This window comes from Trachypithecus francoisi, unplaced genomic scaffold (assembly GCF_009764315.1).
Source record: "Trachypithecus francoisi isolate TF-2019V2 unplaced genomic scaffold, Tfra_2.0 Lachesis_group11, whole genome shotgun sequence".
NCBI lineage: Eukaryota > Metazoa > Chordata > Mammalia > Primates > Cercopithecidae > Trachypithecus > Trachypithecus francoisi.
In genome coordinates, this window is record NW_022681456.1 from 109,749,777 (window position 1) to 109,776,346 (window position 26,570).

Here is a 26,570-nt window from a genome sequence, read left to right on the forward strand (position 1 = left end):
AAATAGTCATCTTCACCAAATGAACTTTAAAACGGAGATGATCTAAATTCAGATGTATTTTTTAAGTCCTTTAAAGTTTAACTGAAATGCAACATAGAAATTTATTTCTATTTGTACTAAATCTAATCGAACAAAATCTAATCGATTTTGTTAATATCTAGAAGAGTCGGGGATGGGCAAGTTTTAGAAATAACGTGGCCTCCGCATTGAAGAGCCTGCGAGATGTGAGACCAGCTAAGAGCGAAGGCCTCTGGAAGGTGACCCCCTTATCTGGAGGATGGGGGAGGGAATGTGCACACTTGAGCCCTTGTCCTTGAAGGGGATTGAGCGAGCCGAGGGGAGGGGTAGGCGGTGCTCGGGTTTCCAATCACAATGGAGAAACCTAAGAGGCTGCGGAGGTTGTGGGGCCCCGCCCCCTCCTCCCTCCTTGCAGAGCCGGCGCCGGAGGAGACGCACGCAGCTCACATTGTCTTCTCCGCACTGCTGCTGTTACAGAGGTCTCCAGCGCCTTCCCTCTCCTGGTAGGTTTCGGCTCAGGATCCTGAATTCTGGCTCACAGACAAGCTGGTGGGACGTGCGGGGGAGTCATTGTGTGGGGAGCCGCGGGAAGGAGGAAGAAGCACGTCTCTCCTCCGTGGCCTTTAGCTCTGAGCATCCGGCCTCGGGCCCTGACTCTGCCGCTCGGTTTGGGGCGCAGGGCGGGTCGTGCCCTAGCGGAGGAGCAGAAAGGCAGAGGGTAGCAGCGGCGGCTCAGGGAAGTTCTATCAGGGGAGAGACTTGTTGCATTTGCAGCTAAAACCGGGCCCTGCTTGTCCTTAGTGGGTTCATGGCGGCCACATCACCCCCACGGCCTGCTGGCGGGAGTCGGGACACGTGCCCGAGTAGCTGGGGGAGGGGGACGGAATCAGGTGGCCTGTGAAGGCTGGACCATCTTTACCTCGAATATTTCAATCTACTACCAAGGTAATAGAGAAATGCCCCTGCACTCGCTGGGATGAGGAGAAAGGCATCTAGATGACCAGCACGTTTGGCGCTGTACTTATCTTTACCCGGCTCTCAGCCTTTCCGGGAGCTATGCGCCAGTTCTTTCCTGCAGGGCCTCTTTTCTTGATGCTTAGGTGCTTCGTTTACTTTACCAGCCTTGGGTTCTCCAAGTAAAGAAGTCCTAGACTTGTCCCCACAGACCTTACTCGGGGAAATCTCTAGCTTCTGCCTGCCCTTGTGATCTGCTGCTGTTTGCTGCCTGTGCCCTGAGGAGGAGATGGTTTGTGCGCGCCGCCAGCAGTACAAGCTGCAGTAAGGGCCTGGGGGATGGGGGGAGGGGAGGAATTCAAAAGCAAAACCTGAATCTTTAAAAGATTACAGTGAGAAAGATTCTGCAAAGAAGATCTTTGTTCTTGAAATTAAGGCACTCGTTTATTTCTTATGATTTATATCCACCGCAGTGAGGAGACATAAGGGACCAAGACTCAGAAACAAATTTTTACCGTTTGTCGTTCTTTTTTTTTTTTGAGGCAGAATCTTGCTCTGTCGCCCAGGCTGGAGTGCGGTGGCGCGATCTCGGCTCACTGCAGCCTCCGCGTGCCGGGTCCACGCCATTCTCCTGCCTCAGCCTCCCGAATAGCTGGGACTACAGGCGCCCGCCACCACGCCCGGCTATTTTTTTTTTGTATTATTAGTAGAGACGGGGTTTCACCGTATTAGCCAGGATGGTCTCGATCTTCTGACCTCGTTATCCGCCCGCCTCGGCCTCCCAAAGTGCTGGGATTACAGGCATGAGCCACCGCGCCTGGCCCGTTTGTCGTTCTTGTTCCTTACAGCCTGCGCTCTGATGTTGGCACAGGCCTGTACATCATGCAGACCATTTTCTTCTCATTTCTTAAAACTCCTTTTAAGGAAAAATTAAAGTAAAGCACCTTCTCCAGAAATATCTGAAAGAAAATCTGACTTGAGCCTTTAAATTGTACTTCCTGAAGTTTTCTAAGTTAAAAGGTCTGTCAGAACAACGAATCTATTTAGATAGCCACCGTTTCTGGATTTTCTTTCCTTTTTTTTTTTTTTTTTTTTTGAGACGGAGTCTCCCTCTGTCGCCCAGGCTGGAGTGCAGTGGCGCGATCTCGACTCACTGCAAGCTCCGCCTCCCGGGTTCACGCCATTCTCCTGCCTCAGCCTCCCGAGTAGCTGGGACTACAGGAGCCTGCCACCTCGCCCGGCTAGCTTTTTGTGTTTTTTAGTAGAGACGGGGTTTCACCGTGTTAGCCAGAATGGTCTCGATCTCCTGACCTCGTGATCCGCCCGTCTCGGCCTCCCAAAGTGCTGGGATTACAGGCTTGAGCCACCGCGCCCGGGCCGTTTCTGGATTTTCATTTTCCACTGTTTCCTGAGCCCCCATATGCCAAAATGATCGTAAACAGACCATCTAACAACAATAAATTTAAGGGCAGAACAACTATCCATGTGTGTCCTTCGTTCAAGAAGAGATGCAGCATTCTTTCTTCTGAGCCTGCTTAAAATGCAGGCCCTGGCTGAATTTATTTCATTTTAAGGTCATCTATTTGTGGAGACACTTGCACAACATTGCATCTTTCTTCTCTCTTTAGCATCCACTAGGAAACTGTAAGTATGATCTGTAAAGGCGGAAGAATGTCGTTTTAATTTATCCTTACAGATGGGAGGAAATATTTTTTGGAAAAAAAGTAGCTATAAGACAATAGTTGTTACACAGTTGTCTCCAAATTCAGATACTTTATTCCAACTCAGTCCTGCTAACTCTTACTTTACATATACAGTTAATAAACTAGGCTTATTGCTTAGTCCATTGCAGATTAGAATTAAAAACTAGACTGGGAAGCACTGGTACAGTTTGAGACAGGTATGTTGGCCTCAGATGCGACAGAGTCTGACATAAAAAGTAAAAACCAAGTGAAAATAATGGACATTACAATGGGTTACTAAAATTATAAGTAATAATTATGAAGAAAAGGCTTATTTGCCATCTGTGTTTTCTGTTCAAGAAGGCAGGGTGGTATATATTTAGTGTACTGTAAATTGCCATGGAATTGATGTTTATTTCTGTAAGTTTTGCTGTTTTTTTCAGTTACCTAGAAAACCTATCGGGTTATCCGATGGCACAGATAACATTTGTTACTGTGCAGATCATTCATTTTCCAACAGGTTTCGGGATTTTTTTTTTTTTTCTTTTTACATTTTGGGGGTCTTTAATTTGGATGGTTAGACAGAAACTGTTTTAGAGACTGATTGTCTCCTAATGAGATCCCCTGAAAGGACAATGTCTACTTTCCAAGAAGCTTCTTAGGTACCCTAAAAGGAATTCAGGTTGGTATTTTTGCAGACTTTGCATAAAAATTTTCATTGCCATTGTAAAATAGTCACTATGTATTAAGTATGCATTCCATGTCCAGTACACTGTAACACATTTTATGTGAGACAAAGTAGAAGAATCAATCCCTGTCTTCCAAGAATGATAATAATCATTAATAGTAGAAATTATATTCAAAATTGGCCATTTATTCTTTTTATCCAAGCTTAAATATGAGTTAATACTAGACCCAAACTTAGTTTACATAATAGTTACATATACATTCTTCATAGGGGAAACAAATTAGCTAATTTACACATAAATATTCACAGGTTTTTAGCCAGAAATAGTAACAACCTACTAAATGCATGGACTCACAGGGTGAAGGAAGAAATCCAGTTCTAATGGGCTTCATGAAAGTTTTTAGCTAAATGAATTCTTCCATTAAATGGATCTCATGGTTTTTTTTTTTTTTTTTTCTTTTGAGATGGAGTCTTGCTCTGTGGCCAGGTTGGAGTGCAGTGGTGCCATCTCAGCTCACTGCGAGCTCCGCCTCCTGGATTCAAGTGATTCTCCTGCCTTAGCCTTCCCAGTAGTTAGGAAGGACTACAGGCGTGCGCCACCATGCCCAGCTAATTTTCATTTTTTAGTAGAGACGGGATTTCACCATGTTGGCCTGGATAGTGTCAATCTCTTGACCTCGTGATCCGCCTGCCTTTGCCTCCCAAAGTGTTGGGATTACAGGCATAAGCCACCACGCCCAGCCCGGCCTCATGGTTCTTTAAAATACATTCTGCTTTCTAGAATATCATTAGGCTGATTTTAAGTTGTCCTTGAGTTCAAAATTGCAACAGTATCATTTTAAGGATGATCTCTATTTGAATTTCATATGCAGATATATGTGTAATGTTTTGATTCTTTCCTTGCAGTGCAAAATGGCAACTCTTAAGGAAAAACTCATTGCACCAGTTGCGGAAGAAGAGACGACAGTCCCAAACAATAAGATCACTGTAGTGGGTGTTGGACAAGTTGGTATGGCGTGTGCTATCAGCATTCTGGGAAAGGTATGCTTCAAGAACACCATAGATGATAGAGAAGTTCAGCATGTGTACACAGTTTCTTTGGGCACCTTGGAATTTTATTATATCTCTAAAAGATTTCTTTTTTTCCTGAACAATTTGAAGTTGTAGATGTAATCCCACTTCACTTTTAAATATTTAAGCATGTATCTCCTAAAAGAATTATATTCTCCCTATGTGACCGTAATAGTTACTGCACTTAGAGAATTTAACACTGATGCAGTACGATCATCCAGCATACACTATTAACATTTAAAATTCTCCATGTTGTCAAAAATCTCAAAATCATGCCATTTATAGCTATTTTCACTTCAGTGCAAGATCATGTGTTTCATACACTTGTCATGTCTCTTCTTCTTGAATCTGGAACTGTTACTCAACCTTTCTTTGTTTCTTCTGTCATTGACATTTTTGTAGCATCCAGGTGAGTTCTGTAGAATGTCCCTCAGTTTGTCTGTCTGATATTGTCTTGTAATTCAGCTCGGGTTGAATTTATTGGGTGGGATTGGAACTAGGTGATGTCATGTCCTCCTTTGTGCAGACCGTCAGGAGACACATGATGTTCAACTTGTCTCATTACTGCTGAACTTAATCCCCTGGTTCAAGTGGTCACACAGCAAGCCTTCTCTACTGCAAAGATCCCTTTCCCTCCTTTAATTAATAAGTACTCTGCACATGCATGGCTTTGTGAGTTTGTGGGAATGTTCTGTTAAGCCCTTGAAAGTTTTACCTATTGGTTTTATTTTGAAATGATTTCAGATTTACAGAAAATTTGTAAGAATGGTAAAAAAATAAAACTTTCATAAATATTTCACTGACATTTACCAGTTCTTAACATTTTGTTATTTATGCTCTCTCACCATATATACATACATACACATATGTGTGTGTGTATATATATATATATATATGCTCATAGGTAGATAGATTTGTAGATACAGAGATCTATAGATATAGATATAGATGTCCACGATATATGTGTCTGTATCTATAGATGGCTTTTTTTCTGAACCATTTGAAAATAAATTGCAGATATTATGCCCTTTACTTCTAAGTCCTTTAGAGCAGCAGTCCCCAACCTTTTTGGCACGAGTGACCAGTTTTGTGGGAGACAATTTTTCCACAGATGTGGGGTGAGGGGATGGTTTCAGGATGAAATTGTTCCACTTCAGATCATCAGGCATTAGCTAGATTCTCTAGATTCAGTACTGACCCGTGACCTTGGTTTTGGGGACCCCTGTTTTAGAGTACATTTCCTTAGAACATGTTCTGAGATAATCAGTGCAATTATCAACATCAGGAGATTTAACACTAATACTATACTGTTATCACCTTCCACTTCAGTTTTTCTTATATACCTCCATAGGCTTTTTGCCTTACCTCATATGTATCCTTTGGAGTTCAAACCACAGTTAAGCTTTCTTTAGTTCTCAAAGACTTTTGAGGAAAGAAGCCCTTTTCTTATTTATCTCACTGAATTGATTCCTTATTTCTTCTGATGGCTGCCTTAAATGTAGGAACAACAAAAACAAAAATGCTGCCTTGCCTTCAGGAGAACACACTGTCCCTTTGTATCATATGTAAAGGCTGCCTGAATAACCCCTAACCAAGCACATTTCTGTTTTCAAAGTTTAAATTCTAAAGCAGCAAACTGAATCTTTACTGAGAAACACTTATTAAAAAAATAAGCTAAAAAACGTAGTGCACACCAATGAACATTTTATCCTTTTGTGTTTCCTTCTAGCTAGTTTCAATTGACTAGGTAACTATCATTTAGGATAGCAGCTCCCTCAGATTACAGGGAATTGAAATAACCAGAATTTCATGCTCACTGTTCATGCCAATAAAAACAAAGTATTCCAGCTTACATCCTTTTGAAAAAAACATTGAGTATGTGCCATGTTCAGAAATAAAATGCTTTATTTTAAACAACCTTAGGAGAGAGGAACTGTTCATTTACTTGCTGTTGGATGAGATGGCTGATGCTTAACGATCCTGTCCACAGTGTCACATGTGGCAGTGGTGGAGCTGTATTTTGAACCCAGGGCTCTGAAGTCTTCACCGTAGTGACTCTACAATTTTCATTTTATTCAATGCTACTGTTGGGGCATTTAGAAAAAAATTAATGTATTCATTAAATACGAGCTAGAGATTTTTCTTTCCTTCTGTTAATCTCAAAATTGGGGCCTTTCAGGAAACTATATCTGAGCTATCATGATTCTGTAAGAAGTACCTCTATGATGTTGTAATCCTAAATTTTAAATTCTCTTCAGTAAATAATTTAATTGAGACTGTGCCTGGAGTTATATAACACTTTGGCTCAACTCAAGGGCTTGAGAGAATAGCCCCTGCTGCTACCACAGTTGGGATCTTCAGATTCAGAGACTATGATTTCTGTCTTTCTGTTTTTTGTGTTTTTTTTTTTTTTTTTTTTTTGAGACAGAATCTCGCTTTGTCTCCCAAGCTGGAGTGCAGTGGCGGGATCTCAGCTCACTGCAACCTCCACCTCCTGGGTTCAAGCAATTCTCCTGCCTCAGCCTCCTGAGTAGCTGGGACTACAGGCGCGTGCCACCACGCCCGGCTCATTTTTTGTGTTTTTAGTAGAGACAGGATTTCACCGTGTTAGCCAAGCTGGTCTCAAACTCCTGACAGGATTTCACGGTGTTAGCCAGGCTGATCTCAAACTCCTGACCTCATGATCTGCCTTTCTCGGCCTCCCAAAGTGCTGGGATTACGGGTGTGAGCCACCGCGCCCGGCCCTGATTTCTGTTTTTCAATCTGGCATTCTTTTCCCTTTATCTTTTGCAAAATGGAGTACATTGCCTTAGAAATTATGTGAAGACTATCTAACAAAGAATATGTTTGAAACTCTAAGTACAGGAAAGAATGACTGACTTGTTGAAAGATGATTTTACCAATTAAAAATGTCTAAATATTATTTTAATGGTTCAAAATTGTGTTAATACGTGGTAAAGATTAGAAATCCCACTAGCTTAATAGAGAAAGGAAAATAACTCTGCATGTGGGTGTTTGTATATTACTTCATTTATTCCTTTCTGTAACCTGTCAGGATATTGTCATCTATATCGTATGGTTGAAAAAAACAAAAACCAAACACCCAAGATGACACAGATAGTAAATACCACGTCTGGCCTTTTTGAGCTCATAGATGGTGTAGTGTGCCCCCAGACATTAAATAAAAGTATAGCATCGGAGAGGTTGAGGAGGGACACGCATTAGCTGGATTCTGGAAGCCCACTAAGGCTCCCTAGTACAGTGTCGCACCGAATGAAGACTTGGTTATTTTTGGCTTCTACTTTTGCCCACTCTCTGCAGCCCGTTGCTTATATAATAACCATAGAGAGCTTTCATAAAACGAGTGGCTCCCCTACTTAAAACTCTCCAGTCATTTTACAGTGCACATATGCTACACACATACATAAAATCCCATGAGGCCTCACAGATCCCTCCCTGCCTGTTTCTCAGAGCAAAGCAATGGAACACACAACTCCAGGGGCACCATACACACGGAGGCAGCAGACCTGCCAGTGCAACGTGATGGTACCGTCTCTGACTTCATCTCTTCTATTTTTCTTCTGCCCCTCAAATGCCAATCTCATTTTTGCTTAAACTCTTTTACTTGCATTTCCCTTCACGTGGAATGTTCTTCCCTAGGCCACAGGGTTGACCCCTTCCTATCATTCAGATCTTACTGCAAATGCATGCCTGTGCAGGCAGGCCGTCCTTGCCTTCCGATATAAAAGTAAACTTCCTTCCCAGTAGCTTCAACATCTTCCTGCCTTATGCTCTTAAGAGCATTTCTACCTTCAGAGATTAGCCTGATTTGTTGTTTGTTTAATTCCTATTTCCTTCCTGATACATTCCATGGCAGCAGAGACTTTATCGGAACTGTATACTTGAGTAGCAGGATAATGCCAGGCACTTATATGATAAATAAATGAATACTTCTGCTGTTACTTGTAAACTGCACTCATATTTTGTCAAACTTTGGTCATGGCTTTATCTTCTACTGCCAGACTTTACTTTTGCCCCATTATCCATCTCAGTCTCTGCATTTTAACCACCAAGACAAGAGGATCTGAATGTCGAACTCATCATGTCGTGGGGGTCAGGAAGAGCTTTGAGGCAAGATTATCATAAATCCTTAGCTTCTAAGTCTGTCTTTGGTTTGAGTGTTTATCCTTGCTTCAGTCAACTGTAGCCATGTTCTTGTGGACAAACACAGTATAACAAAGCTCTTAAGAGGAGCAAGGTAGGTACAACGACAAATTGCAGAGTAGTTTTTGCAATGCAAGACTTGGCTTAAAAGTAAAACATAATGAAAATTTGGCATTTGTACAACCCACCTTTGGTATTTCAGCCAGAAACATGCTCAAATAGTATTTAATAATAATGTAGAAGTAGCATTTCAGAGAGGAAGAAATAAACTATTGAATAAATGGCACTTATCCATTTAGCTAATTATTTGAGAAAGGTTATACCTTTTCCTCCCGCAAAATTGTATGCATACTAAATAAATAAACACTTGGAGGAGATATATATATATATTTTTTTCTCTTGAGAGAGAGAGTCTTACTCTGTCACCCAGGCTGGAGCACAGTGGCATAATCTGCTCACTGCAACCTCTGCCTCTCGGATTCAAGTGATTCTCCTGTCTCAGCCTCCCTAGTAGCTGGGTTACAGGTGCATGTCACCATGCCAGGCTAATTTTTGTATTTTTAGTAGAAACAGAGTTTCACTATGTTGGCCAGGCTGGTCTCAAACTCCTGACCTCAGGTGATCTGCCTGCCTCAGCCCCCCAAAATGCTGAGATTATAGGCATGAGCCACCACACCTGGCCAACACTTAGAAGTAAAAATGAAACTATCAAATATTAAGGCACTGGTGGTAGTGGAAGAGGGAGAATATATGGCTGTGTCGGGTCCACACAGGACTTTAGCCTTTTTGTTAAGTCTGTCACAGAAGTAGAGTAAAAATAAATACGTTTTTAAAAGCCATTTTAGGCCGGGTGCGGTGGCTCAAGCCTGTAATCCCAGCACTTTGGGAGGCCGAGACGGGCGGATCACGAGGTCAGGAGATCAAGACCATTCTGGCTAACACAGTGAAACCCCGTCTCTACTAAAAAAAATACAAAACTCTAGCCGGGCGAGGTGGGGGCGAGGTGGCGGGCGCCTGTAGTCCCAGCTCCTCGGGAGGCTGAGGCAGGAGAATGGCATGAACCCGGGAGGCGGAGCTTGCAGTGAGCTGAGATCCGGCCACTGCACTCCAGCCCCGTCTCAAAAACAAAAACAAAACAAAAACAAAAACAAAATACCATTTTAGTGATATATTAAGCAAGCTTTTAACAGTGGTATTCTTGGTGTCTAAGTGACCTTGATCCATAGTAAGAATACTGATTTTGCAGTTAATCTAAACCTTACCATTTCAAACATTATAAACACACTTACAGCTTAAGTGAAATATATGTATGGTAAATTCATTTTATAAATGTGTGAATACAGAGGGAGATTTATTTAAGCCAAACAACACAACGAGTACTTAGGCACGCATCTTCTATTTGCACGCCTCTGGATTTGGGTGATATTCAGTGCTGCAGATGCAGCTAAATTCAGTGTTAAACAATTATTATTTAAGTGTTGGATCTCTTCCTTCCTTTTCAGCCGCGAATGCACTTCTCAGGCAATTCTCTACACCTACTGAAACAAATAGACAGGATCTGAGATCCTGTGACATCCTTTTCTACTTAAGCACCAAATTGTTTTGCCCTGTTGACTTCAGCAGCACACATGTGATGTTACTAAAATAAGAGTGATATTCCCAGTGCTCAGTACCTTAATAGAATCATTATAGCTATTATCAAGTTGTATTGCATTAATTTAGGACCTAAAAAACACAAATGAGAACTTTGTGTGCTCTTATCAGAGATTGCAAAGAACAAAAGTAGCTTTAAAGGTGTCAAAACGTCTTTAAGGAAAAATGGATAAAAATTCATGCCAGTATTTGATATACATGGAAATGAGGAAATGTTTTGTACCTGATCCCCAGCTCAAAGAGTGGTGATTTCAAAAATCTGCAAGTAATTTGGTTGCTCAGAGTTAAGGACACATTTGATCATCGGGAGACCTCAGTCTTAGAGAAACCCTCACAAACAAGCCCACTGTAACTTACTTCATGAGACCAGGCAGCCACTTAGATTTTAGCAACAGAGGACAGTGTTTATTCATTGTCCTACGGGGAGCGAGACTTGCTTTATCTAGCAAGCTAAGTAGGTCAACTTTTCTTATTGGCTGTCTCCCAACTCTCTGCTGCATCTCCCTCTGGTGGCCCCTGCCGCCTGTGCTACTCCACCTTATTCTTCAAAGTGCTTCCTGAACTCCAGTTACTTACCCGCCGCCCACCCCCCACACCCCCGTTTCCCACTTCTCCATTAATACCCTTCACCTGTGTAGCTGATCACACTACTATTCTTAGAAGAGGTTGACCCTTGAACAGCATGGGCTGGTTCATTTACAGGCAGATTTTTTTTTTCAGCCAAAAGTATATTGAAAATACTGTATTCAGGGGATGCGAAACCCACATATACGGAGAGTCTTTTGCATCCTGTGAGTACTGTCCTTTCTGTATACTTGATTATGCCCAGATTTTGGTACACTTGGGGGTCCTAGAACCAATCCCTTGAGGATCATATATTCAGGAATGACTGTAATGGCATTTTAAACTGGGACCCAGAATTGAAATATTTTACTTAGCTGATATTTTTGCTAACAGCCATAACAACAGTAAAAGCAAGGACTCTGGTGATGTTTCAATAGGAGGGATAACCATTTTATAAATAGTTCATAAATTATAGTTTCCATAAGATAATGGAATTTCATAGATGAAAGGTTGCTTAGATGCGTGTAAAGCAACCACCTTTTTTTCCCTTTTTTTCTTTCACTTTTACGTAGACATTCTGAGAACATTTAAAAAGTTAATAATTCCAGGCCCAGCGCTGCCTATTCCAGGCCAGGCCTGTAATCCCAGCACTTTGGGAGACCGAGGTGGGTGGATCGACTGAGGTCAGGAGTTCAATACAGCCTAGGCAACAGGGCAAAACACCATCTCTACTAAAAATACAAAAATTAACTGGGTATGGTGGCATGCACCTGTGATCCCAGCTACTCAGGAGGCTGAGGCTGGAAAATCACTTGAACCTGGGAGGTGGAGATTGCAGTGAGCTGAAATTGCACCACTACACTCCAGCCTGGGCAGCAGAGTGAGACTCTGTCTCAAAAAAAAAAAAAATTATGACTCCAGATCAAGATTAAATAGTATATTCATTACTTTAGATTGTATTTTGAGTGGGGTACAGAGAATGACAATTGGAATTGAAAACAAAAGAAATCTGAGACTGGACAAATCTCAGGCACAGATTCGGAGTGATCTCATGAAGAAACCTCCCAGTTCTAGATTCTTCTGCCCATAAAACTCTCCTTCCTTTCCCCACCAAGACATTTGAGTGGATTAGAGCCACCCTGAAAATTCCAAGCTTTAGCCTGGGTTTCAAATCCCGGTGATTTAAGCCAAATCTCCCCTTTCAGAAAGCCTCCAAATTGGGGTGACTTCAAGGATGGACACATTGCCCAAGGTTGTTTCTGGGCCTCAGTGTATTTTTGTTTTCACCATTCCCTCCCGCTTAATATATAGACTTGTATTCAGTAGGCCTACTCCTGAACTAAGCTGGCTTCCTAATGAATCTTTAAGTCTACATGATCTTAAAGTATAGTTTGTACCATGTGAACTGAATCCTTGTTGAATATCTAAGTTCATGGTAAAAGTCCCAAGATGTTTAGACCTTGGTGCTTAGCCATGTTAAAGATCTTTCTTTGGGTTAGATTGTGAGCTGAGGCATCCTAGAGTGGCTTAGGGTTCTAATGCCTGTTTTTGCATTTACAGTCTCTGGCTGATGAACTTGCTCTTGTGGATGTTTTGGAAGATAAGCTTAAAGGAGAAATGATGGATCTGCAGCATGGGAGCTTATTTCTTCAGACGCCTAAAATTGTGGCAGATAAAGGTAATTTCACTTAATGCCTAAAGTGATCTAAGATTTTTTCATGCCCCCAAAAACACACTTGGAATGCATCTTACAGCATAATAGATTTATTTGTAAGTAGGAAAAGTTTTGGAACAGTTATTTCAATAACTGTCAATAAGATATTTATAATCTAGTTTAGTAAATTCAAATTATTGCAAAATTGTTATGTAATTATAAAATATTTCCCCCTTTTTCCTCATTTTATTAAAAGCTCTTATTGCTCTTATTTGTCTACCATATTCTACTTTTTATTTCTCATACATTTTATATTTGCTTATTAATGGACAGCTACCTAAAATGAGTTTGGTAGCCAGAAATGATCACTGATATGTCACCAACAGGAAATAACAAATAGGATTTATAGCATTGTTTGGCTTATTTTACCACTTTTCTTCTATAGGCCAATTTTCTTTCATCCGTTTCTAGAAACCCACTTGCTACTACTAAAATGTACACGTAGCAAATTGACATTTTCCCATTGGAAGTATATGTAGAAAATGGTTATGTATTCCACACTGCCACACTAGTTATCTTTATCCTAAAGCAGATGCTTTCCCTGAAATGAAAGTTTGAATGCATTCTTTTCTTTAAAGATTTCTTATCTTTGTATAAACCTTTGTCTGTATTCGAAAACCTCTAGCAGGGCCTGCACAGCTCTCAATTTGGATATAACCTGCATTTCCTCGTGGCTCATCGTCCTCCTCTCCTCCCTCAGTCCCTGTTATAAAATTAGTCTTCCCATCCTGGTGAATCTGGTGTTGGCAGTTTCTTTTCTTCTGGGTCCAGTTTATCCTCAAGGTTAAACTCAAGTATCACTTCTGGTAACCCTCTCCCACATACCTTCTACACATTTGATATGTAACATTTTGGGCTATTGTATTATAACGGCTTATTGTATGCATCTGAGAACCAGCGTGTTTTAGACCCCAAAAGTATTGGTATAAAGTAATTTCAATGCCTTGAATCAACTAAATAGTAGCTATTATTTATAAATTTGTAACATTCTGGGTACTGTGTGAAACATTTTGCACATATTATTTCATCTTCATCTTTGCAACAACCTTAGGAAATGTAGGGACTATAATTACTGCCATTTTAGGGAGAGGAACCTGACAAAGTATTAACCATCAAAAGCCACATTGTAACCCAGTTTAATTATGCAAATCATCCATAGCTGTTGAGTCAAATGACCACATCAAATCGTGATATCCGTGTATTTTGAAAAAGGATACACTTAAGAAAAAAATGAAATCTCCAGGGGAACTTGCAGTGCTAAAAAGCGAATAAGCTTCCTAAAAAATATTGAGTATTAGAAATCCAAGTTTTAGTTTCCAGACAAAACCAAACACTTCAGTGCTTTCCCTCCCTTCCTAAATTTAACTTTTTTTTTCTTTCTTTCTTTCTTTCTTTTTTTTTTGAGACGGAGTCTTGCTGTGTCACCCAGGCTGGAGTGCAGTGGCGCGATCTGGGCTCACTGCAAGCTCCGCCTCCCGGGTTCACGCCATTCTCCCGCCTCAGCCTCTGAGTAGCTGGGACTACAGGCGCCCGCCACCACGCCTGGCTAGTTTTTTGTATTTTTTGTATTTTTTAGTAGAGACGGAGTTTCACCATGTTAGCCAGGATGGTCTTGATCTCCTGACCTCGTGATCCACCCGCCTCGGCCTCCCAAAGTGCTGGGATTACAGGCTTGAGCCACCGCGCCCGGCCCTAAATTTAACTTTTTAAGATAAAATAAAAGTAACTTAAAATTGATTGGTTTTGGGTTGGTTTTTTTTTTTTTTTTTGATGTCTACCTATTGGAGTCACTGTTTACACTTCATTTTATTCCTGACAATTCATTGAATTCGTAGCCAAAACCATACTTTGGGGTCATCTTTATTTCCTTTATTTTCTGAGGTAGTTTGGTGTTTGGATTATTGCAATGTAGCTCAAGGGAGAAAAAAACAAGCCAGGAACATTGAACTTCAAGCCCTTACAATACAGAAAACTTAATTCACATATATGTTCTAGAAGCTTATGTATGGGTAGGCTTTTAGAGCATGTCATATAGGATATGTTTTAATGAAGAGTTGCATTTAAAGTACCTGTTTTTGCCTTTTCTTTTTAAAGATTATTCTGTGACTGCCAATTCTAAGATTGTAGTGGTAACTGCAGGAGTCCGTCAGCAAGAAGGGGAGAGTCGACTCAATCTGGTGCAGAGAAATGTTAATGTCTTCAAATTCATTATTCCTCAGATTGTCAAGTACAGTCCTGATTGCATCATAATTGTGGTTTCCAACCCAGGTATTATTGTAACACTTTAAGTCTCTGTTCTGTTAAGTTCAGTGTTTTGGTGTTTTTGTGGTTATTGTTTTGGACTAAAATCAGTCCCAGTATTCATTTACAGAAGCAATTTACATGTCTTCTTTTATTGGCCCTAAATAGTGGTGTTTGCAAAACAAATGCCTCTGTCCCAGGCCAAATGTTCAAAAAATGTGACGAGAGTTTTATGTAAAGCAATGTCATGTTTTTGCTTCATCTGGCTTGGTTATAGATTCTAAGGCTTTTAAAACTTTTTTAAAAAGATTATCCTGGGATGGAGAATGAAGCATTCGAATGTAGTTTCAGTTCATAAGAAACATTCTAACATATTTGACCTTTCATTTTCTGGAAAATCCCATTATACAGAATTGAAACGGATCAACTTTGAAAAGAAGTATATAAGAAAGCCATTAAACAATTCTGGTTTAAAGATAGAAATAGACTGAATTGATGGACAAATATATGCTAACACCAAATGCTCTGACTTAAAAATTGCTTTCCTTGCTAACTTAACATCTACAGGATGAACATTAAACCTTCTGACTAGAAAGAATGCACTTTTTTAGCCTTAACAGCTAAAATGTGCTCTATTTGATACTGCTTTTGTCTATAGTTTGCCACCAAAATTATTGCATGTTGGTGAGCATAGTGGGTACATTGAGAAAATAGTAGATAAACTAGACTGATTATCTCTTACACTTCACATAGAGAAACATTGTGAATAAGAGCTAGGGGAATCCCCCAGTGTCTTGAGTATTGAGAGTTGAGCGCCAGCGAGGACAGAGGTTATTTCTATATTTTTATTCTCTGCAAACCAAGATTAGAGTTTATTAAATGGTTCAGTCTTATATATAAAACTTCTCATAAACATATATGTGCCAGGCCAGGCGCGGTGACTCACGCCTGTAATCCCAGCACTTTGGGAGGCCGAGACGGGCGGATCATGAGGTCAGGAGATCGAGACCATCCTGGCTAACACGGTGAAACCCCGTCTCTACTAAAAAATACAAAAAACTAGCCGGGCGTGGTGGCGGGCGCCTGTAGTCCCAGCTACTCGGGAGGCTGAGGCAGGAGAATGGCGTGAACCCGGGAGGCGGAGCTTGCAGTGAGCCGAGATGGCGCCACTGCTCTCCAGCCTGGGCGACAGAGCGAGACTCCATCTCAAAATATATATATATGTGTGTGTGTATATATACACACACACACACCAGGTAGATGTAGAGTAGGAATGACAAGTAGCTGGCACATAGTAAGTTCTGCATCCTGTGCCTCAGGCAGGCATCACTAAATAATTATGCAACTTCCTAGATACAGCTTCACAGCTGGATTTTCCAGGGAGTCACTTCCACTGAACCAAAGTTGGCAAGGAAAAGTTACCCAGTACCAAATGTCCTTGAACTATCATAGCCCTTGTCTACAGAGTAGTGTGGGCTGGAGGCTGCAGCATTAACTTTTCAGCTCTTCACCTTCCTTGTGTGCACATTTTTTACTTTTTACATCTTAGCCTGCAAGTGCTGTGATCCTATCTGGATCAGCAGAAGTTTTATCTCTGTGGTTTTAAGGCTATGCCAAGCTGGAGCAAAGGTTCTGACATAGATGTTCTTTTTTTTTTTTTTTTTTTTTTTTTGAGACGGAGTCTTGCTGTCACCCAGGCTGGAGTACAATGGCCGGATCTCAGCTCACTGCAAACTCCGCCTCCCGGGTTCACGCCACTCTCCTGCCTCAGCCTCCCGGGTAGCTGGGACTACAGGCGCCCGCCACCTCGCCCGGCTAGTTTTTGTATTTTTTAGTAGAGACGGGGTTTCACTGTGTTAGCCAGGATGGTCTCGATCTCCTGACCTCGTGATCCGCCCGTCTCGGCCTCCCAAAGTGCTGGGATTACAGGCTTGAGCCACCGCGCCCGGCCCAGATGTTCTTTTATTAAATAGAAATGTTTAATAATATGTATTATCATAATTGTTTACTGAAGAATTCCTCATGCCCAGAAAAATTTATGGTAGCAAGATTTGAAAGTTTAGTAATCAAAGGCATCTTGATTTATGATGACAATCATAATTAAGAATGTTACAACTGGTGGAAACTTAACTGACAACCTGGTTCAACCTGTTTCCTTTTTTTCAACTTGAAGTTAATGAATCTGCAAGGTTCTTATGTATTCTTGTTTCACATAATAATGCAAATGTGAAAGCACAGTATTGCATTTTTCATGTCTTGCCATCTTCATATAAGGCTTAAAAGCTTGTTTTTGTCTCTCTCATTCCTGTTCCCTCTAACAATGAAAAGTTAAAGTATTTTAACTTTCTGGCCTCTTTCTGGCCACATCTCATTTGAGGAATGGGGAAGTGGGTAAAGGGAAGCCAGGGCACCCCAAGCTGCCTAACAGTCGAAGCTGGTTTTGGTTTACTTACATATATTATTTCCAAAATTTTTAGTGGACATTCTTACATATGTTACCTGGAAACTAAGTGGATTACCCAAACACCGCGTGATTGGAAGTGGATGTAATCTGGATTCTGCTAGATTTCGCTACCTTATGGCTGAAAAACTTGGCATTCATCCCAGCAGCTGCCATGGGTGGATTTTGGGGGAACATGGCGACTCAAGTGGTAAAGAAAAGAAAAAATTACTTACGATATTGGTTTTATCATTTTGAATTTCTCATTTTATTTCAAATTTTATTTTTATGGACTTTGTATTTAAGAAGAGTTGCAAAAATAGTAGTTACTTTTCTATTATATTGCATATTGCCTTATCATTTACTCTCTCATCTGTCTACCTATCTATCATCTATCTTTACCCTGATCAGTTAAGCATAAATCAGTTCCCTCACCTTTTTCTCCATAAGTTCTTTACTGTGTATTTCCTCAAAACAAAGGTTTTCTTTTTCATAACCACAGTACACTTACCAAAATCAGGAAATGTAACCCTGAAACAATACCATCTAATCCAGAGTCCATTATTCACATGTTACCAACTGTCTCAGTAGTGTCCTCTGAAGCTTTTTTCCTAATTCAGAATCCATTCTAGGCTCACACATTCCATCTGCTGTATCTCCTTAGCCTCCTTCATTCTGGAACAGTTTCTCAGTCTATCTCTGTTTCTCATGATCTTGACATTTTTGAAAAGTTAGGTGAGTTATTTTGTGGAATGCCCATCAATTTAGATTTGTCCGATTGTTTCTTTATCATTAGGTTGAGCTATGAACTTTGGGTGCACATACCACAGAAATGACCCTCTGGCTTTCTCATGGCGTCACATCCAAAGTCATGTAATGTCAGTGTGGCCAACAATTGGTGGCACTAACTGTGATAACTCAGTTAAGGTTGTATTTTGCCAGGTTACTCTGTGTGAAGTTACTACTTTTCCTTTGTAATTTATGAGTAATTTGTGGGAAGGTGTTTTGATGCTGACTAGGAAAATGATTCCTCATCAATTTTTCTCTACTAAATTTAGCATCTATTAATGATTTGTGGTTGAATAAATTATTACCATGGTAGTTGTCAAACATGATCTACTAATTCCATCATTTATTCTATGTTGATCAGTTGCACTCTACTGTAAGACAGAACTTTTTCTTCTTCCCTCTTTATTTATTCATTTGTTGATATCACTGTGGCCTCAGATTTTTATCTCATGTCCAAAATATTCTGTCACTATCATTTGTAATGCTCAAGTTGTCCCAGGCTTTTCAAACTGACTCTTATGTCTTTTTTTTTTTTTTTCTTAACATTTCCCATCATTTTTTGAGAACTTTCTCGCACAATAAGTTGCACCAGTCTCATTTTGAACTTTCCCCTGCCCAGCACTGGAGTCAGCTGTTTCCCTAACGAGCCCTATTTCCTTTTAGTGAGGAATGCTCATTAGAAACCAAGATTAGGGCATAGGTGTGCTTGTGCTACTGGTATATCTTTGCTTGTAGGCTCTTTGAGTAGACAGAGCTATTACATCCATTGTGTTTGCTGAAGGCGGAATGAATTACGTAACAAAAGCTTATAAATAACTTGCGTCTACTCTTCTATAATGTAAAATAAACCCTGTCTCAAATGAAATTTTGTTTTTAATGAACTATTAATTTTAACTATCAATTATTTAAGTAGTAAGAAACTGTATGATAAAACTAAATATTTTCTTTAGGAACTTAAAGAATTACACATAAATTAGTAAATCAAAAGGCAACATTAAAATCACATTACACTTTTTTTAGTGCTTCGTGTTGAGACAAAAACTATATTATAAATGTTTTAAATTAATATTTTTCTCATTTAAATTAATATTTATATTTTGAATAATTTTATGTAAAACTGTTTTTTGAACAATTTTGATTCTGTTTCATAGATCTAAATCTATTATCCACAATATATTGAATAAGCTCATGGTAAAAAAATAATAAAATCATGCAATATTGAAACTAATAGTTTAAAATATTTTGTTAATAATGATGATAAATAATACTTTTATTTGACTGAATTCATTTCTGTCATGGGGTAAAGGAATATTTTCTCCCAATAAGCTCAAAGTATAAATCTTCCTTTGAATTCAGTGGGAGTTTGAAATGCAATTTTAGTAAAGGATTTATCTTGGTGTTATAAGAATTTGTTCTTGAAGTTATAGCATAATTTATTTCTGCTTTTTTATATAATAATGCTGACTTTTTTTCTGACACATCATATCACTTTATTCAAGAATTCTTTACCTCCAAGGACTCATCTGAATTTTTGTCTGGTTAAATTGTAATGGTCCTATGTGTCTCTCTTGATCAGGTTAATTTGAGCATGGGAAGGTTTTAGCAAGTCGGCTCCGTGACTTTAAGTTCGGCTCTTCCATCTTAACAAGATAATGTGACTAGCAAGTTCTTAACTTCTCTGAACCTGTTTCCTCATCTATAAAATAAAGTTAATTATGCCACCTATGTACTATATAAAAAGTACTTAGTACAATGTCAGGTGTACAGTAAAAGTTCAGTAAATGCTGGGTATAGTTTATACATTGCTAGGCCTATAGGTAAGAAGTGATATTACATGTTCTCTAGTTCAAGACTTTAATTTTAGTGAGAAAAAAAGGTAAAGTAGGTTAAGGAGCCATTGAAGATCTTTTAGTTAATGCCATATCTACAACTAGAATTATGTCTTCTGATTCCTGTCTAATGTTCTATTCTGTTATGGCTGTTATTTTTCCCAAAACATCTTTTTAAAAATTTTCATGTTGATCTATATTGTGTACGTAAAATGAAAAGAGAATTAAACCATGCTCACTAGACATGCTTATGCTGATTTCACAATTTTCATCAAAAATTGTGAAAATATCCAACTACCCTGACTTGCCAGAAGTTGTGGACTAAAAGGGGATCTTATTTAGCTATAAATAGCTTTTTCCTTCATATCTGTTTCAAGCATACTAGATTCTACCCCACACTTTTGCTCTTATTTCCAGAGTCTACAATGTTCTCCAAAGGTCTCCAAGGAACGTATAATTTTAGGGTTTAAGGGCCAATTCAAAGGCCTGTTTTGTGTAGTTCTTTCTGATACTCTTCTCCCTTAAATTAAGTAGACTCTTAATTATAATTTTTACCCCACTTTCATAATTATGCTTTATTTGGGTTTTATTCTAGGATTTTTTTCTTTACTCTAGAATAAAGGAGCATATATTAGAAAAATATGGAGGAGAAAAGTTAAACATTCCTCAAACCAAAAGTTTAGCATAGTCCCCAACTAGAATCCCTGTGATTTCACACACCTAGAGAGAAGCAAAGATTTTTATTTTCTCTGTAACTGACACAGCAATTCTGCTTTGCACTAAAATACTTGACAGTTAAAAGGTCAGACGTGTTGCTATTTGAAGGCAAATGTCAGCCTTTTGGGGGACTATTATACTGGAATCTACTGGAGAGTCACTTATTGGAGCAGTTCCAGTTGATATTCAGTAACTTGCATCATAGCTGAAATTGAACTAAAAGAAGAAAAGATTTTTTAAAATAATGCCAGAAATATCTGCAATGCCTTTTTTTTTTTTTTTTTTTTTTTTTAAAACAGTGGCTGTGTGGAGTGGCGTGAATGTGGCAGGTGTTTCTCTCCAGGAATTGAATCCAGAAATGGGAACTGACAATGATAGTGAAAATTGGAAGGAAGTGCATAAAATGGTGGTTGAAAGGTAAGTGAAAGGGAGCTTGATTTTAGATGATTAAATTCAATTCCACTTAAATAGAATTATAAACGTTTTCCATGGCTGTCTGGCTGTCTGCTCAGATAAACTCTTAATGTAGTAATTATGCAGCTTTTGAGACTTTTTGAAAGCTTTTTGAAAGCTTTTGAAACTGATAAGACTTTTACACTGGTCAAACTTGTTATGCCAGTTTCCCTAGGGAAAGTAAATATTTTCTCTAGCGAAACTATTGTAGAGGTAAGAGGAGCAAAATGTGGAATTAACAAGTGAGAGGAGTCTTCAGATTGCCTCCTCTCAACAAATAAGGTTGATTTATTTAGAAAAGTAAACATAGACACTATTGGTTTCATAATTGGCCAAAATAAATAAACTTGCTGGCTGATTGCTAACAGTGTTTAAGTTTTTAATAACAAGACTAACTGATGTCTCAATTACAGAATCATTTTGTTCAATTTTAGTAATTTTTTTCCCCCGGAATTTGATCTATATGTGAAGAAAAAGAACCATAAAAAAGTTGAAAGAGTCTTTATAATTTCAATTAACATAGCCCTTTATTTTACAAGTGAGAAAACTATGGCTCACCTTGATCTCCTGACCTCGTGATCCGCCCGTCTCAGCCTCCCAAAGTGCTGGGAGTACAGGCTTGAGCCACCGCATCCAGCCGTTTTTTGTATTTTTTTAGTAGAGACGGGGTTTCACCGTGTTCGCCAGGATGGTCTCGATCTCCTGACCCCGTGATCCGCCCGTCTCGGCCTCCCAAAGTGCTGGGATTACAGGCTTGAGCCACCGCTCCCGGCCTACCACTTTCATTAGTTAGTTGATTATAATATGGTAGGTGACAATGGCAAGTGGGACCTCACAATTGAGATATATTTTGTCCATTCACTTTTATTGTTTCCTGGTTTTATGTGTTTGGAAATATGTTTACAAATTTGTTAACAATGATTGGAAAATGTATATTTTTACCACAGTGACTTTATAAATCTTATACAATAAACTAAAGTTACCAAGCATTTATATAGTGTTTACCATGTAGTGCTTACAGTTTTAAGCATTTTACATATATATTCACTCATTTAACACTCCAGAAGGGAACACTAAGGCAAGAAAGGGTAAATGATTTGCCCAAGATTATAGTTAGAGACGGAGCAGGTGTCAAAGTCGGGTCTGGTTTCAGTAATGATTGAGTCTTATTTCAGTGATGTCTGTTACAATTTTTTTAAGTGCCTATGAAGTCATCAAGCTAAAAGGATATACCAACTGGGCTATTGGATTAAGTGTGGCTGATCTTATTGAATCCATGTTGAAAAATCTATCCAGGATTCATCCCGTGTCAACAATGGTAAAGGTAAGACAAACTACCACAAAATATAATATGATTTCTTGCATTGTATTCTACAAAAAGATTCATTTAAAGACACCCAGACTGGATAAAATCAGTTCTCGGTTATTTCTGTCTCTCAAGGATTTATGTAAACTATTCTCATTTTCCAACAGAAGTCTTGGACAACAAGGGTGGAAAACTTACAGAATCTAAGACATTCAATAGATTGTTGTCATTCTTTATATAATTAATATTAACTCTGGATCTTTACTTAGCACATTCTTAAAGTATTGATCATTTGAATAAGCGTAATAGAGTTTCATTTAAAGTTGGTGTACTAAACTCTAGATTGCCTTTCATATAGCACTTAGTATCTTAGCAAATACAGTTTAATTCAAAAGCTGTGGAGCAAATGCACAAAACAGGTAGAAGTTAATTATTTTTTAAACAAACCTGAAAGTATATTAAAATATTTTGTAAGACAATTGAGTCATTTTCCACAAGTCAGTGTAAATCAAGTGTGTCAATAATTAGGTAATTACTGAGTCTTTGGGTACAAATATAGGAATTTGTTTATTCTGTCTAGTTTTGTGTATGTACAAAATTTTGGAGATTAGTTTAAAAACTTACGTTAAGGTATGTTTAATATCTATATAGTTAAATTGACTCTGAATAAATTGCCCACACATACTGGTAAAGTGTTTTGGAAATTTTGTTTGTTTGTTTTTGCAATTCTTGGGCGTTCCAAGCATCTTGCCTTTTAATGGTCTTTAACTGTTTGTTACCCAGGACCTAATAGGTTGGCTACCACCTGAAATTTCTTCCTAACTAAAAGTCTTTAAGCAACTTAAAATGTCATAGAAAGTAATCCATTAAGAACCACAATTAAAAGCAATTTAATTTGAAGACTCATATATCAAAATTTATTAAAGTGTTTTTAAGTAGAAGAGCAGTGTTCAATAAAATACATATATAATAAAATTAAATAAGTACTTGTTATTTACAAATATCTAATTTTCTCATAGTGTATGTTTGCACATTCTATGTATAAAACCTAATTCAAAACATAAGTATAGGGGAAATGTGGACCTGTAAGTGATGAAAATTAGATGAGGGAATGAGTTCATGCCTATCAAGTTTCCTACAATTCTTTCTGTTGAAACATCAGACCTTTGATTTTTTTTTTCCCCCTCTTGAGAGTTGAGTTCTTGCTCTGTCACCCAGGCTACAGAGTAGGCTCACTGAAGCTTCAAACTCCTGGGCTCAAACAATCCTCCCGCCTCAGCCTCCTGTCTTTGCTCATTTTTAGTTACAATTTCATGTCTTCATCTCAATGCTTTGTTCTGGCAGGGGATGTATGGCATCGAGAATGAAGTCTTCCTGAGCCTTCCGTGTATCCTCAATGCCCGAGGATTAACCAGCGTTATCAACCAGAAGCTAAAGGATGATGAAGTTGCTCAGCTCAAGAAAAGTGCAGATACCCTGTGGGACATCCAGAAGGACTTAAAAGACCTGTGACTACTGGGCTCTAGGCTATAGAAATTTAAAAACTACAATGTTATTAACTCTGAGCCTTTAGTTTTCATCCGTGTACATGGATCGCAGTTTGCTTTGATCTTCTTCAATATGTGAATTTGGGCTCACAGAATCAAAGCCTATGCTTGGTTTAATGCTTGCAATATGAGCTCTTGAACAAATAAAATTAACTATTGTAGTGTGCTTCTATTTCTGGGATTCCTTCCTTAATGATTTCTGAAAGATTTCAGTCAATCTGTCAAGTCATTCTTACCACACATCATAAATGTCCCTAAATTGCAACATCATCTACACTCCTCCCTCTGAATGACACAAAAATTCTTTGTTGCAACATGTGTCATGGTTTGTTGTTGTTATCCTGAGAATATGATTATCATTTTAAGGTTATAACTGAAGAAGCTGTAACGGATGTCAATGTATATGACATTTATAAGGAAGCCCATTTTAAAAGGAAGAACGCCTAAAATGGAAATTTTGTTAGAATTCTATTTCACAATGAAGGAAGATGAAAGTTTGGTCTGGATTATTCAGATTCAGGCTACTTGGAGATAGCATAACGTGTATTTACAGGGAAACTTAGGTAGACTTCCTTTAACAGTGTTATAAATTTACATGTTATGTAGGGGTCAATTTAAGTAGTGTTTAAGACATGGGTTTATCTTGGTCAAGTTAACTACTTAATCACTCCTAATTCTCATTTTCGTCACCTATGAGACAGTGATGATAACAATACTTCCTCAATATGGGTTGTTTAAATGACAAAATTATATAAAACTCTTAGCACATAGCTTGGTCATCATGGTAGCCAACATTTAAGTAGTGCTTACTATTCCAAGTGCTTCATAGATGTTGACTTAACTGAATCATCCCAACGGCCCTATAAGGTAGTGCTTCTTAACCTCAACACTATTGACCTTTTTTTTTTTTTTTTTTTTTGAGACGGAGTCTTGCTCTGCTGCCCAGGCTGGAGTGCAGTGGCCGGCTCTCAGCTCACTGCAAGCTCCGCCTCCCGGGTTCACGCCATTCTCCTGTCTCAGCCTCCCGAGTAGCTGGGACTACAGGCGCCCGCCTCGTCGCCCGGCTAGTTTTTTGTATTTTTTAGTAGAGACGGGGTTTCACCGTATTAGCCAGGGTGGTCTCGATCTCCTGACCTCGTGATCCGCCCGTCTCGGCCTCCCAAAGTGCTGGGATTACAGGCTTGAGCCACCGCGCCCGGCCCACTATTGACCTTTTGGGCTGAATGTTTCTGTATAGTGGGGGCTGAATTGCACATTGTAAGCTGTTTAGCAGCATCCCTGATCTATCCAGCTGATGTCAGTCACACAACCCTGCCCACAAGGTGTAACTAAACATGTCTGCAGACCTTGCCAAATGTCCCCTGGGAGGGGGTGAAGAGAATCACCCCTGATTGAGAACCACTGATCTAAAGTGTGTATCTTTATTTTACAGATGAGGAAACTGAGACACTCAGATAATAGCGACTAAATAACAGTACCAGGATTCAACCTATGCAATTAGCTTTAAAATCCTTTCTCTTGGCCAGGCGCAGTGGCTCACGCCTGTAATCCCAGCAATTTGGGAAGCAGAGGTGGGTGGATCATGAGGTCAAGAGATCGAGACCATCCTGGCCAACGTGGTGAAACCTCATCTCTATTAGAATTACACAAATTAGCCGGGCGCGGTGGCTCAAGCCTGTAATCCTAGCACTTTGGGAGGCCGAGACGGGCGGATCACGAGGTCAGGAGATCGAGACCATCCTGACTAACACGGTGAAACCCCGTCTCTACTAAAAACTACAAAAAACTAGCCGGGCGAGGTGGCGGCGCCTGTAGTCCCAGCTACTCGGGAGGCTGAGGCAGGAGAATGGCGTGAACCCGGGAGGCGGAGCTTGCAGTGAGCTGAGATCCGGCCACAGCACTCCAGCCTGGTGACAGCGCGAGACTCCGTCTCAAAAAAAAAAAAAAAAAAAGAATTACACAAATTGGCCGGGCGCGGTGGCTCAAGCCTGTAATCCCAGCACTTTGGAGGCCGAGACGGGCGGATCACGAGGTCAGGAGATCGAGACCATCCTGGCTAATACGGTGAAACCCCGTCTCTACTTAAAAATACAAAAAACTAGCCGGGCGACGAGGCGGGCGCCTGTAGTCCCAGCTACTCGGGAGCTGAGGCAGGAGAATGGCGTAAACCCGGGAGGCGGAGCTTGCAGTGAGCTGAGATCCGGCCACTGCACTCCAGCCTGGGTGGCAGAGCAAAACTCCGTCTCAAAAAAAAAAAAAAGAATTACAAAAATTAGCCGGATGTGGTGGCACGCACCTATAGTCCCAGCTACTCGGGAGGCTAAGGTGGGAGAATCTCTGGAACCCAGGAGGCGGAGGTTGCAGTGGGCTGGGATCGTGTCATTGCACTCCAGTCTGGCGATAGAGCGAGACCCCATCTTGGGGGGAAAAAAAATGCTTTCTCTTAAGCACAGTGTACTATAATGCAGAAAAACTTATTGTCAAATTTTTATATCTTTTTAGAATAATATTGAAATTCTTTAATGCTCCAGCATATTATGCGGCTACTGTTATTTCTATATTACAGAACGGGAGATGGCCACAGTTATTAAATTCCTTTTTCATATATTTCCAGTTAATCTGTTGGTATGGTGATCATATCTAGATGTAAGGAGGAGGGTTAATTTAGCATATGCTTCTAGTTCATTGTTTCAGTTTCTATGTGAATGTTGAATTTACAATGAGCCAATAGTTTCCAACC

At 39.6% G+C, this 26,570-nt stretch overlaps 1 protein-coding gene across 1 annotated transcript; it reads left to right on the top strand.

Moving 5' to 3' along the window:
• The first annotated feature begins 295 nt into the window (after nt 1-295).
• On the top strand, nt 296-23,996 carry LDHB (lactate dehydrogenase B). The gene is made up of 8 exons (XM_033222700.1): nt 296-521; nt 4,249-4,383; nt 12,355-12,472; nt 14,603-14,776; nt 17,227-17,400; nt 20,824-20,941; nt 22,178-22,301; nt 23,628-23,996. Exons 2-8 carry the CDS (start codon nt 4,255-4,257, stop codon nt 23,793-23,795), a joined length of 1,005 nt encoding a protein of 334 aa, XP_033078591.1. The 5' UTR covers nt 296-521; nt 4,249-4,254; the 3' UTR covers nt 23,796-23,996.
• The last annotated feature ends 2,574 nt before the right edge of the window (nt 23,997-26,570 follow it).

Bases quoted from the DNA above. Each gene is read 5' to 3' on its own strand.
- LDHB (XM_033222700.1), top strand. From the start codon at position 4,255: ATGGCAACTCTTAAGGAAAAACTCATTGCACCAGTTGCGGAAGAAGAG. The intron at 14,777-17,226 runs GTATTATTGTAA...CAAAATTTTTAG, and splicing joins AATTGTGGTTTCCAACCCAG to TGGACATTCTTACATATGTT. The intron at 22,302-23,627 runs GTAAGACAAACT...TTGTTCTGGCAG, and splicing joins CCGTGTCAACAATGGTAAAG to GGGATGTATGGCATCGAGAA.